Genomic DNA, 13,908 nt, shown 5'->3' with positions numbered 1-13,908 from the left:
TGTTCCTGTTCCCTTTGTTAACATTACCAGGCTTCTGTATATATTTTATAATACTGGATACAGGTTGGTAGAAAGTCAAAAAGAGTAGTAAAGTATGCAGGGTACAAATATGACCCAGCAGTTAGCCTGAATTATGAAAACTATGTAGAAGGAACCAGACTCAAAGAGAAAAACGGAAAATTACTTACTTGTAATTCTGATTATCTGAAGATATCATTCCAACAGAATTTTTACTCTTGAATCTGAGTTCCTCAGTGTAAGGTCGCGTCTCCACAGATATGGGAATCAAAGTAACTACATTGGTTTTATTCATGCCTTTAGTTATTTTGGAGCAAGTCTGTTTATGGACACTCTTATTTTGGACAAAGAGTGCCATACTTTGATATAACTTAAGTCAGTCAAAATAGATTTATAAAGGTATGTGATAAAAATATTCTTGTAGAAGGCTGCGGTGAGCCTTGTGAACCTTGACCTGGTCTACTAGTTTTAGACCAGGCAGGTCTCTGCAATATGAAATTCAACCAGACAGCTACATGGTCATTTTACTAACAGCATTATCAAGTGAACTGATGTCAGAAGAAACAAAAAGTTTGGTGGACTTTCTAAGGGCTTTAGTGTGCTCCAAGCAAAATCTTGAAATTTTAACATCATGTATATGGAGAAGGGTTTCACTGGAATGGGTGTGCAAAGGTGACAAGAATGTTAAAAAGACAGACTCATTAAAGTGAAAAACAGTCACCATATTGGAAAGGAAACTCTGATGAGCCTGGAGCACCACACTATCTTTGTAAAATCTGGATCAATCACGAGAGCTTTAAACTTGCTTGTAGAAGTTGCTGCCACCAGGAAAAAACTTTGTGTAAGAAACTTAAGTTTAAAGAAACTGAGTGGTTCAATAGAAGTTTTCATCTTCTTTTCCATGACCACATTAATATACCATGATACAGGAAGCTTTTTGACGCACGTATTTAAAAATGCCAAGTGCCAAATTAACCTGATGACCAGGTGCTCACTTGTCTACCTTTAACTAGTAGATAACAGAACACAATAGCTACTATATATATTGGATGGAATTAGTCTGTAAGTTAGCATCAGACAGCGTATGAAGGTAGTCAAGCAGTTTTGTGCAGCACTTGGCCCTGACTGCATCAAACCACAAATATTTTCCAACTGGAATTGTAAATTCTTTGGATGGATGGCTTCCGTGATTCCAGGAGGACATGAGTCACTTGCACAGCAACAACAATCCTAAATATCTCTACCTTGTCAAGAGCTAAGTTGTCAGGGATGGAATGCCTAGGCTTGGATGCAGCAATGTTTCCTGGTTCTGAGTGATGATCCAAGGCAGACTCTCAGTATCTTATGAAGCCCATCAAAGTTGGGATGTCATGCCTCCAGATGGTAAGAAGTTCATAGGAGATTTTTATGGTGGTGGGAATTATGCCTATGGTGGGATACAGATAGCGGATGGTAGATGCTGGAAACGGAGACAGGAAAGTTTGGCTAAAAGGGATGTCCAGGGTATTCTGGGGTGCAATGAGTGGGAGCTAGCACGGAGCTGTGGGTGAGATTCTGGGTGGGCAGTGAGTGTGGAAGGGAGTAAAGGAGTAGGGAGGCAGTGAGTGGTGGAAAGGGGGTAGGGGAATAAGCATGGGGGCAATGAGTGGGAGTAGGGGAAAGGAGGGAATGGTCAACAAGGGAGTCTGGGGGGGTGGGCAGTAAATGGAGATAACTGATCTGAATAGGGTTAGAGAAGGAGTGTGTGTGTGGATGCTGGCATAAGTAAACAAGCTGCTGGAAGCTGCATGAGGTGAGCTGAATGTGGAGCTCTGGAATGAACAAGTCAGAGTTCCATGCAAATGGGAAAAGGAGGAGGTTATGGTTCCGGGGAGGGGAGGGGGACGGCAAGAGAGCTATTGGTGGGTTGGAGTTGCAAGTAGAAGGGAAGGTAGGGAGAGGAGATGCTGGTGACCCTGCAACAGTTATAGTGACTGAGTGCTCAAGACAGTGTTGCTGGGAGGCAGACAGCAGCATTGCCTTGAGAAGCTGCCGGTTCAGACAGCTGATAGGGAGGCTGTGGGAAGCCAACTCTTCCAACACCTCCTCATAATAACAGACCTTTTTCTCCTAGCCACATTCCATGCTTACCTATGCTTCTGGGGTCAGCAAGGTCAAGATGAAGGTTTGGGGGAAGCATGTATACTGTCTACGATTAAAAAGTTGCAAATTATGAGAGATTACAAGAATTAGGCATCTAAAAAGTATCTTTCTTTTCTTTTCTTTTCCCTTTTTTAGGTGGGACAAGTGAAAATCCCAGGATATGTCTGGTTTCTCTGTAGTGGTGTCAAACAGATCATCTCCTTAATAAATGTAACCACAAGTGACTACAAAGAACTGTGTTTCCTTTCTGATAATTTATAAAAACACAATGCTGGCAGGCAAAATTTCAGGAAAATTATCTGTAAAGGAGATTGTCTAGTGTGGAAGTATTCATTCAGTACTTATGGGCAACAAATACAGTGAAGCCCATTGAAAGGTTTATTGTTACTAAAGTTAAACATTATATTGTGTAATACAGATCACATTACACAGACTGGAAAGTTACTGTGAGGTCACAGGTTTCAGAGTAACAGCCGTGTTAGTCTGTATTCGCAAAAAGAAAAGGAGTACTTGTGGCACCTTAGAGACTAACCAGTTTATTTGAGCATGAGCTTTCGTGAGCTACAGCTCACTTCATCAGATACATACCGTGGAAACTGCAGCAGACTTTATATATACACAGAGAATATGAAACAATACCTCCTCCCACCCCACTGTCCTGCTGGTAATAGCTTATCTAAAGTAATCGTCAGGTTAGGCCATTTCCAGCACAAATCCAGGTTTTCTCACCCTCCACCCCCCCACACAAATTCACTCTCCTGCTGGTGATAGCCCATCCAAAGTGACAACTCTTTACACAATGTGCATGATAATGAAGTTAGGCCATTTCCTGCACAAATCCAGGTTCTCTCACTCCCTCACCCCCCTCCAAAAACCCACCCCCATACACACACAGACTCACTCTCCTGCTGGTAATAGCTCGTCCAAACTGACCACTCTCCAAGTTTAAATCCAAGTTAAACCAGAACATCTGGGGGGGGGGGGGGGGGGGGGAAAAACAAGAGGAAATAGGCTACCTTGCATAATGACTTAGCCACTCCCAGTCTCTATTTAAGCCTAAATTAATAGTATCCAATTTGCAAATGAATTCCAATTCAGCAGTTTCTCGCTGGAGTCTGGATTTGAAGTTTTTTTGTTTTAAGATAGCGACCTTCATGTCTGTGATTGCGTGACCAGAGAGATTGAAGTGTTCTCCGACTGGTTTATGAATGTTATAATTCTTGACATCTGATTTGTGTCCATTTATTCTTTTACGTAGAGACTGTCCAGTTTGACCAATGTACATGGCAGAGGGGCATTGCTGGCACATGATGGCATAAATCACATTGGTGGATGTGCAGGTGAACGAGCCTCTGATAGTGTGGCTGATGTTATTAGGCCCTGTGATGGTGTCCCCTGAATAGATATGTGGGCACAATTGGCAACGGGCTTTGTTGCAAGGATAAGTTCCTGGGTTAGTGGTTCTGTTGTGTGGTATGTGGTTGTTGGTGAGTATTTGCTTCAGGTTGCGGGGCTGTCTGTAGGCAAGGACTGGCCTGTCTCCCAAGATTTGTGAGAGTGTTGGGTCATCCTTTAGGATAGGTTGTAGATCCTTAATAATGCGTTGGAGGGGTTTTAGTTGGGGGCTGAAGGTGACGGCTAGTGGCGTTCTGTTATTTTCTTTGTTAGGCCTGTCCTGTAGTAGGTAACTTCTGGGAACTCTTCTGGCTCTATCAATCTGTTTCTTTACTTCCGCAGGTGGGTATTGTAGTTGTAAGAAAGCTTGACAGAGATCTTGTAGGTGTTTGTCTCTGTCTGAGGGGTTGGAGCAAATGCGGTTGTATCGCAGAGCTTGGCTGTAGACGATGGATCGTGTGGTGTGGTCAGGGTGAAAGCTGGAGGCATGCAGGTAGGAATAGCGGTCAGTAGGTTTCCGGTATAGGGTGGTGTTTATGTGACCATTGTTTATTAGCACTGATCCATCGTCTACAGCCAAGCTCTGCGATACAACCGCATTTGCTCCAACCCCTCAGACAGAGACAAACAAGACAGAATTATAACATTTACTCCTTTTCTTTTTGTGAGGTCACAGGAAATTTTGAAATGTTTCCCTCATTTTCTCTCATACATTTTATGTCAAAGTTCCTTCATTTGAAATCACGAGGTTTTCTGCTACTTCTATAATCCCTTATGGTAGAAAAGAGATCTTATGACAATTTCCTATGAGCATTTAATATTTCAAGCTCTACCATGTTAGAATCTGTAGCTAAGACCGAGAAGGATGTAGTTGCTTTACTTACTAGAATAGACTCAAGAGGTGGAAAATGAAATTTAATGTGCTTAACTGTAAAGGTTCAAAATAAAATAAAGCACATAAAGAATGCCAAAGATAAAGATGGTGAGGGCTTGAGGCGGGGGAAGCAAAGCCTTTTACCCACCAGTGCTGGCTATACTTAGCTGTTCCTCCTGTCAATTTTACTTATACCAGGGGCTAAGTTCCTTGTAAGCTGTGTGGCTGCACAGCTGCCTATTAAGCGCCGCTCAGGGCTGTGGCAGGGAGAGATGCCTCTCACCAAGCCCCGAACCTGCTGTGGTGCCCCTCCCCTGGCTCAGCCCTGGCCCGACCCTACCATGGGTGGGGGACAGGCGCCCCTTCCCCAGCTCCAATTCAGCCTGGCCTGGACCTGCTGTGGCCAGGGAAGAAGCACCTATCTCGTGGCCCCCGCCCAGGACCTGCCATGGCCGGGGGAGAGGCACCTCTTCCCCAGCCTAGGTGCTGCTGAGGGGAGAGAGAGCTCGGGGGGAGCCCCACTGCACCCGAAACCCCTCATCCCCAGCTCCACCCCAGAGCCTGCACCCCCAGCCAGAGCACCCCCCCCACACCCCAACCTTCTGACCCAGCCCTGAGCCCCTCATCCCTGGCCCCATCCCAGAGCCCTCATATCCCCATGCAGGATTCCCAGTTCTAGTGTGAGGCAGACAGAACAACCATAACTCTAAAGGTATTTTGTAAAGCTGCTTGAAAATTTAAAAATTCTAAATTTTTTGGTGAAAAATCAAGGAACAAATTTTTCACAATTCCCCATCCTAACCCTCCAATTTTCAACCAGCTCTAGTGTTTTGGTTCCTGGGAGAAAAGTGTCAGCAGGTAGGAGACCAAGCCTCCTCCTCTTCACATTGGTAGTCATATGCTACCTTGGTGTTAAACTGGCACCCTAAAAACCTTTTAGTAAGTCCCATATGACCATCTCCAGTGAAAGAACTTTGGCTGAAGCTGCACCTCTTCAGCAGGATGAGAATGAGGATGTGAGAAGAATACTGGCAGGATAATAGGCCCATTAAAGTGTAAGTCTGTCATCACCTTGGAAACTAATTTTAGGATGAGTCTGCAGCACCACTTTCTCTTTGTAAAACTTGGTATTCAGTGAATCAGTCTGAAGCCAAATCACTCTACATACTGAAGTCTCTGCCACTAGAAAAATGACCTTCCATGTTCAATAAAACTTGAGCTTCATAGGTTTTAAAAGAAGTATTCATCAGCTTTGTAAGGAGTACAGCTAGTAAAAATCATTTAGAAATTCAAAATTTCTAAAAAAGAAGTGACCACTTTCATAAAAACTTTTGTGCAAATCACATCCTTATTTTTTGACTAGCTCAAGCCCCCATGCAAAACAGAGGACAAGAGACTGAGGAAACATTGATCTGCCTTTGACTAATTAATGAAATAGCTGCCAAATGTATGTTGATGGAGTTAATCTTTATGGTTGACTCAGACAGGTGAAGAAAGTTGTCAAGCAGTATTTGTGCAGGCAAGCAAATGGACATACATGTTTGTTTGCACCACACCACGATCTTGTCTACCAACTACAACTACAATATTTTTGTTAAATGGCTTATTCGAGGCCAAGAGGTCTCAAGCTACCTACTCTGATATATTGTGTCTACAGAATTCCACCCTGTCAGGAACCACTATGTCTATAAGGTGGCATCCAGATTATGATGGAATGAAGTGCAGTTGTGATAACTGGGCCTACAAAATTTACCCAAATTGTGAGCTCACCTGTAAAAAGTGAGTGTAAGTTCATAAAATGTCACAGGAACCTATAACAACAAATGTTGATGGGAAATGGTACAAAAGTGAGACAGTCCAAACAAAAAGGCCTACTGATATAACTCAAGGACTGTGTTAAGATCATACTTGGTAAACAAGAGAACTGTGGAACCGAAAATCAGTGAATCAAAGTTGGTATGTTGAAAAGTAGGCCTAATTGGTAGACAAAATAATGAAAGGACAGGTTATTCCATCCATCACTCCCCTTTGGGGGTTCTTAAAAAAAGAGATGTTGTGAGGAAAATATAGATGAACAGAAGGAGGTGACTGTGACACTGGCTGACTGAAAGACAAGAGCAGGGGAAGGAATAAGCTTCACCATCATAGATGCCACCCCCACCATCTTCATCCTAACTCTGAAAGAAGAAAGATGTTCTGACCAGACCAGGCTAAGAGAGGGAACCAGGTGATGTTACCATCTCCACTGGCTCTGGATAAATCCTGAACACCATCTTGGATGTAAGACTTTCTAATACTCTCACCCTTTGTGTATCCTTTTCTTTCCTCATTTTATGTCTTCTCTTTCCTATCTGTCTCTTCTTTTTCCTTCTGTCTAATAAGGACATAATAAGGCTTTGTTGTCCAAGACTGTATATTCTGCAATAATGCTGTAAGTCTGTTACCAAAAAGAAGCCTCTAAATTCAATGCATTAAGAGCCCAATGCCGATACAAGTTTGCCTGGTTTCTGAGTGGCTGATAAGACCAGGTGCTGTGCCTGTATTTCTCTAGCAGCTGAAATTGCAAGTGAGAGTTTACATCAGAGATAGAAGCTGCTTTTTCTATTTTTGCTTTCCTTTTCTCTTCCCCCTTTTGTGTGTGTTTATTTCTTTTTGTCTTCTAGCAAAAGGGATCAGACTTTAATAACAGCAACAACATCAGCTCCAGCCCATTTTAACTAACTTCTCTTTACCCCCAAAAGTATAGTTATTAACATCTAAGAGACTGTCAAACATGGCTTTTTTTCCTTCTAAAGACTCTGTCCAACAAAATGGAAAGGGACTAAGGAATCTCGTTGAAATGAAAGCCTTACTTAATACTTCAACATTTCAGATGCTTTAACTGCTTTTTCCTCCCTTACCCATCTTTAATGAAGGATTAAAATATTTTTAATTATGTGTTTGCCATAGCACTAAGTAAGCTGAGGTCTCTGTATACCAAACCCCAAAACTTGTTTAATTTTTTTAAATTTAGGACAGTTTCAGACTCATGTTAACACTTTTAACTCTTTGGATGCAAATTAATCCAGCAGTGGCATGAGTTTGAGCTGCACCCATACTATCAGCTGGATGGGACTGGCTTTGGCCATAGACAACAAGTTGAGAAATCCGAGGGATGACTTCCTAAAATGAAAACTTTACTTACGAGTAGTTCAGGAATCTAGCATTTAGCTGGTACAGATTTCCTAAGCTCTTAGAAAAGCAATGTGTGGACTTAGGAACACTGCAGGTTTTCTAATGTAAATACAAACTGATTTTAATAACAAAATAATCACCTTATTAATCCTACTCTAAACAAGCAAAGGAACCATGTTTCATTACAACAAATTAAATAAAACAATTATGGGTTTGTAGTCAAGCTGCTTTGGAATTATTATGAGCCAAAAAGTTTGAAACATTTTTAAGTAGGGAAAGCATGTCCGTTTTTGGAAACCTATCTCCAAAATGTTTCATCTGCCTCAACATTTTGTATCATCCAAAATTGTATCTCAACCTTTCCAGAAAATAGAAATTTTACCCTGGTGTAGTGTGACCAGATGTCCCGATTTTATAGGGACAGTCCTCATATTGGGCTTTGTCTTATATAGGCACTTATTACCCACCCCTCTTTCTGTCCCCATTTTTCATACTTGCTCTCTGGTCACCCTACCCTGGCATAACACTGGACTTGTGGAATTAGTAGTGGGGATATTCAAAATGCACAGCTGTGTGATAAACTACACTTCCTTGGGCAAAAGCTCATGCTCATAGCGATACTAACTTCTCTGAAGGAGATTGGACACAGAGAAAAAGCATGTTGCACTCTTTGCAGAGGAGTGAAATGGTGTCATAAATATAAGGGGAAGGGTAAACCCCTTTGAAATTCCTCCTGGCCAGGGGAAAGCTCCTCTCACCTGTAAAGGGTTAGGAAGCTAAAGGTAACCTCGCTGGCACCTGACCAAAATGACCAATGAGGAGACAAGATACTTTCAAAAGCTGGGAGGAGGGAGAGAAACAAAGGGTCTGTGTCTGTCTGTATGCTGCTTTTGCCAGGGACAGAACAGGAATAGAGTCTTAGAACTTTTAGTAAGTAATCTAGCTAGGTATGTGTTAGATTATGATTTCTTTAAATGGCTGAGAAAAGAATTGTGCTGAATAGAATAACTATTTCTGTCTGTGTATCTTTTTTGTAACTTAAGGTTTTGCCTAGAGGGGTTCTCTATGTTTTTGAATCTAATTACCCTGTAAGATATCTACCATCCTGATTTTACAGGGGGGATTTCTTTATTTCTATTTACTTCTATTTTCTATTAAAAGTCTTCTTGTAAAAAACTGAATGCTTTTTCATTGTTCTCAGATCCAAGGGTTTGGGTCTGTGGTCACCTATGCAAATTGGTGAGGCTTTTTACCAAACCTTGTCCAGGAAGTGGGGTGCAGGGTTTTGGGAAGTATTTTGGGGGGAAGGACGCGTCCAAACAGCTCTTCCCCAGTAACCAGTATTAGTTTGGTGGTGGTAGCGGCCATTCCAAGGACAACGGGTGGAATACTTTGTACCTTGGGGAAGTTTTGACCTAAGCTGGTAAAGATAAGCTTAGGAGGTTTTTCATGCAGGTCCCCACATCTGTACCCTAGAGTTCAGAGTGGGGGAGGAACCTTGACAAATGGCCACACGCTTTTTGTGCTCCCAGCCTACAATACCCCCTGGAGTTTTTCTGTAAAATATGTGGCATTTAAAGAATACATGATGATGTAATATGTTAGTTTTAATGGCAGTTGTTTAAGATGATCTGCTTCATTATTTGTGAGCAATGGGACCCTCCTAAGATCATTCTGATAATATGTTTGTGGGACACCATTCCACCCTCTCTCTCTATGTATATATCACATAAAATGTTATAATAAAGTTATTCAGGTGGCAAAGGTTTGGAAATGATTTAAGGTTGCCCATGAAATTGTAATTTGGCCCCCTTGTGTGTAGGCAGTCTTTAATTACATGATTATGTATTATTTTTCCCATAAGCTCCCTGCCTCATTCAGCGCACAAATTAACATCTTTCAACAAAGTTTTAAATAAATAACTTTAATTTACCATGGTTTTCCTGTATTTAACTTCCTAGGCTTTTTTTAAAAAAGAAAAAAGGCAAACCAAATTCTATTATGTGTTATTGTAACAACTCCCCAATGTGCAACATCATCATCAAGGTTTCAACCCAAAACCTTCAAGCACTGCAGCACAGACCGCTACACCACTTTGTCTGAAGAACTAACTAGTAGAAGGGGAAAATTTGAGTATGGTTTGCAGGATTGGACCAATACTAAAATTCTTCAGCATACAATTGAAAGAGAAATACAAAATTACCGTTAAAATGGTTGAAAAATGGAGTACAATAATACATTCTAAGGAAAAAAATAACAGACAGGAGAAAACTATGGGTATGAAAGTCAATGGATTCTGTGATTTAGGGTTTCTGCAATTTTTGGAGGGTTTAATAATTTCTGCAAAATTTAAGATTTCGTTAAAATATATGTCTGGTCTTCTTATAGTGCAAAGAAAGATGTTATAATATTAACAAATGTACTTCTGCACTTATATCCATATATGAAAAAAAGTCCCCATCCAAATAATTCCAGTGCCAAAATTTTTAATTCACTAAGTTGTGTGAAACTTTCTCAATGAAAACTAAAACTTGCCAAGGTACAGTAAAAGCTGCTTTATCCAGCACTTCACCAACCCAAAATCTCTATAAACCGGCATTTCTGATCTTCATTGAAAGTCCAGTTGGTGCTGGGCAGGCAGGGGATTGGGACGCAGGAGTGGGTGCGGAGCGAAGGCTCTGGGAGGGAGTTTGGGTGCGGTTGGGGGCTTGGGGCACAGGAGGAGGTGCGAGATCTGGGGGCCGCTCACCTTGGGCGGCTCCCTGCAAGCGGTGACCTGTTCCGGCTGCTCTTAGGCGGAGATGCAGCAGGCAGCTCTGCGCACTGCCTCCACCTGCAGGCGCCACCCCCGCAGCTCTCACTGGCCGTGGTTCCCGGCGAATGGAAGCTGCACAGCCAGTGCTCGGGGCGGTTGGGGCAGTGTGCAGAGCCGCCTGCCGTGCCTCCACCAAGGAGCAGCTGGGACAGGTCGCTGCTTGCCAGGAGCTGCCCGAGGTGAGCATCCCCTGGATCCAGCATCCCAAGCCCCAATTCCCTGCCTCAGGCTCCTGCCCGCAGCCGAACTCCCTCCCAGAGCCTACACCCCACACTCACTTCTGTGTCCCAACCCCCAGCCCTGCACCCCGTCCTGAGTCCAAACGCTCTCCCTCTTAGTTAATTGGCATTTTTCACTTACCAGCACCCCCCCAAATCCCCAATATGCTGTGGCAGTGTTAAAAAATCCTCTCAAATGTTGGGAAAAATCCTCACAATTTTCTCTTGTCCCTGCAGCAAACAGTACAATCCAATAAAGATCAAACCCTAAGTGAGCATTTCAACCACATTTTATGCAGAGATTTGGAGAAAGACATTTAACATTAGTTAAAAGACACACTTACCTCCCCAGACATGTCAGGTGCCATAGGAATGACAGGCCACAAGGATGAGTAGACTCCAAAAAACACTACCCAAAGCGCAATGCTTCCCCATATTGCTATATGGCTAAACTGAAAAATAGATCAAAACATATGTAATATTTATTCAGTGCCTACAATGAGTTCAGTGCTATACAGAACACCATAAGAAAGATGGTCTTTTTCCTTGGAAGTTTACAGTGCAATTCTGACAAGTGAGATTTTTCAAAAGTGCCCAGCATTGGCCCAACTCTGTGCCTGCTAAGCGAATGGTAAAACTATTACTGCCCCTTTAGTTGGAGCAAAATAATACTTATTTTCAAAAGTAAATTAAAAAAATTCCCATACAGCTTAGTGATTACATCCAACTTGTGCCTCACTGCATAACCATGTGATATTATTTTAATCCTTGTCCTAAATCCCTCTTCTTCATTGCTTTTCATTTGTTTTTGACCCACAATATTCTGTCATTTCAGAGTATATATATAAGATCTTTGAGGCATGCACTGTATCTTTACTTGATACTGTAAAGTGCCTAGCATAATTTGGGTGATAAATGTAATAATTATTAGTGGCAATAAATAATAATGTAATAAGGAAATGTAATCTATCACATATTTTTATAGTGTATTTGAGAGTACGAATAATAAGCATTTTCTTACCAAGGTCCAATATGAAGTCTCTAATCCAGCTTTTAAACACACTGTTATCACCACAAACTATTAAAAAAGGAGAGAAATCTGTTATTTTTCTTTAATAAGTCTGATTGTCCTTAAACTATTAATGGAACACAGGAATTCAAAATAAAAAGACCCACAAAGGGCTTATGTTTAACATTTAATGGTAATGCACATGAAAAAAAACACATGCATTATTATTCAGTTTATGACCCATTAAAATAGCAATCATGCATATGGTATCTTAAAACTTATAAAACATGATTTTCATTCCTTTTTTATATTATTATTATTATTTCATTCATAAAAACATGAAATAATGAATGAACGATTAAAATTATTCAGGTGTATGCTCTCACGCAGCAAGTGGAAGAAATGGAACATTTCTAAGAAGAGCTGGAGGAGGCAATGCAGAAAAGATCCATCTACACAATCATACAAGGGACTTCAATGTAATAGTAGGTGGAAAGGAGTGTGAGAATGAAAAGTACACGGGAAAATTTGGAAAAGGTGTAAGAAATGATCGTGGAGCACGTTTGGTTGCATTTGCAGAGGCAAACCATCTCCACATAATGAACACGATATTTCAAAAAGAACAATGTTGGTAGTGGACATGGAAAAGCCCGTATGGAGTCACACTGAATCAGATTGATTATGTATTGTCAGATACCAGAAGAATCTTCAACGATGTAGCAACAATAGGAGAACTAATTATTTGCACAGGCTCAGACCATTGTATGTTGTGCTCAAAACTGTGTGTTGACAATGCCTATGAAGACCGAGTCAAGAGAAGCTAGAAACTAAAGTGAAAAACAAAGAGGCATTTGCATAGGAAGTGAGTGAAATGAACCTCGAGTATAAGGTCAACAAGGACATCAATGAGAACTAGAAGAGTTTATCTTGCAGACAATCTCAGCAGCTAAGAAAGCAAAGGCATTCAAAATGCTGGGATGCAAGCAGAGGATCAGCGAGGAAACTGTGAATCAGATGGCGAGGAGGGCACGCATGAAATCAGAAAGAAAAATGGGTGAAGAATACAGAACGCTCTGCAAAGAAATTCATGTGAAGATCAAAGAAGACTACGAAGACTTCAGAAAGGAGAAATTGAGAATGGAGGCTGAAAAGTACAAGAGTCTGAAGAAGGCTGAAACAGGCTATCTTGGCAGTTCTGAAAGATAAAAATGGTGAAAGGAAAGTAGCAAGATGAATGAAATATGTACAAAATTCTACAATGATCTCTACTCCTTCCATGTCAATGTCCAGCCGTACACTTTCAAGGCAACAGGCTACAGAAGAAGTTCCTGATGTTATGTGGGGGAACTGAATACGCAGTTCGTAACATAAGGAGAAGGAACAGCCCAGAGTGGACGATATTTGGCCAGAATATCTCAAAGCACAGGAAGATACTCTCTTCAAAGCATTGGCACAATGGTTCATCTACATCAATAGCAAGTGTGTTCCGGATGCCTAGAAGAAATCGAAAACAGTACTACTGATGAAGAAAGGTGATCCAGAAGTGAGCAATTATCATCCGATCACACTCCTCTCACAAGCGTATAAGCTCTTCACCCGTGTCATACTCAATCAGATTAAGAAGGATCTTGAAATGTACAAAAGCAGAGAACAAGCTGGTTTCCACTCAGGGTATTCAACAATTGACCACATCCACTCAGTTCGGCTGCTGAACAGAGACAATTCATTCAAAGGAGAATGCAGTAGGAGGAGAAATGCAGGGTGGGCAAGTTTCAACAAAATAAAGATGTCTCTGATGGATGATGAATTAACCATGAAGGAAAGGAACGAACTGTTTAACTCCACACTTCTGCCAGCAATGATATATGGAGCGGAAAGCTGGTCAACGATAAAAGCAGAGGAAGAAAAATTTGCTGTTACCCAGAGAGCAATGGAAAGGTGAATGTGTAAGACATCACTCCGTGATCACATACTGAATGAGGAGATCAGAAGGTGTAAAGAGGTGACTGATGTAGTGCAGGCGATGTACGACGCAAAGCGGCGTTGTGTGGGTCATGTAGTCCGCAGGCAAGACAATAGGTGGACAACCCACATCAGTGACTGGATCCCCAGAGATCACAAGTGACCCCTGGGGCAGACTGAAAACGCACTGGGCTGATCCCATGACAAAACTCTTTGGCCAGAAATGGAAAGAACGTGCTTGCAACAAAACAGAATGGTGTGGCGTCGACTTGTGTTCATGGAGGGATGGACGAGGACAAGC

The 13,908-nt window shown here is 41.7% G+C and overlaps 1 protein-coding gene across 1 annotated transcript in view; it reads right to left on the bottom strand.

The window, feature by feature from the left end:
• The window catches only part of ATP8A1 (ATPase phospholipid transporting 8A1), a 247,394-nt gene that overhangs the window by 26,128 nt on the left and 207,358 nt on the right, over positions 1-13,908 (bottom strand). The window contains exons 33-34 of the mRNA XM_077815716.1: positions 11,658-11,714; positions 10,981-11,088 (exon numbers count right to left, since the gene is read on the bottom strand). Coding sequence (XP_077671842.1) covers positions 10,981-11,088; positions 11,658-11,714 — 165 coding nt within the window. The remainder of the gene's footprint in view (positions 1-10,980; positions 11,089-11,657; positions 11,715-13,908) is intronic.

The sequence above is a fragment of the Eretmochelys imbricata genome, chromosome 4 (assembly GCF_965152235.1).
Source record: "Eretmochelys imbricata isolate rEreImb1 chromosome 4, rEreImb1.hap1, whole genome shotgun sequence".
Lineage (NCBI taxonomy): Eukaryota > Metazoa > Chordata > Testudines > Cheloniidae > Eretmochelys > Eretmochelys imbricata.
The sequence above is the reverse complement of the archived record's forward strand: the minus strand, read 5'-3'. Positions and strand labels throughout refer to the sequence as shown.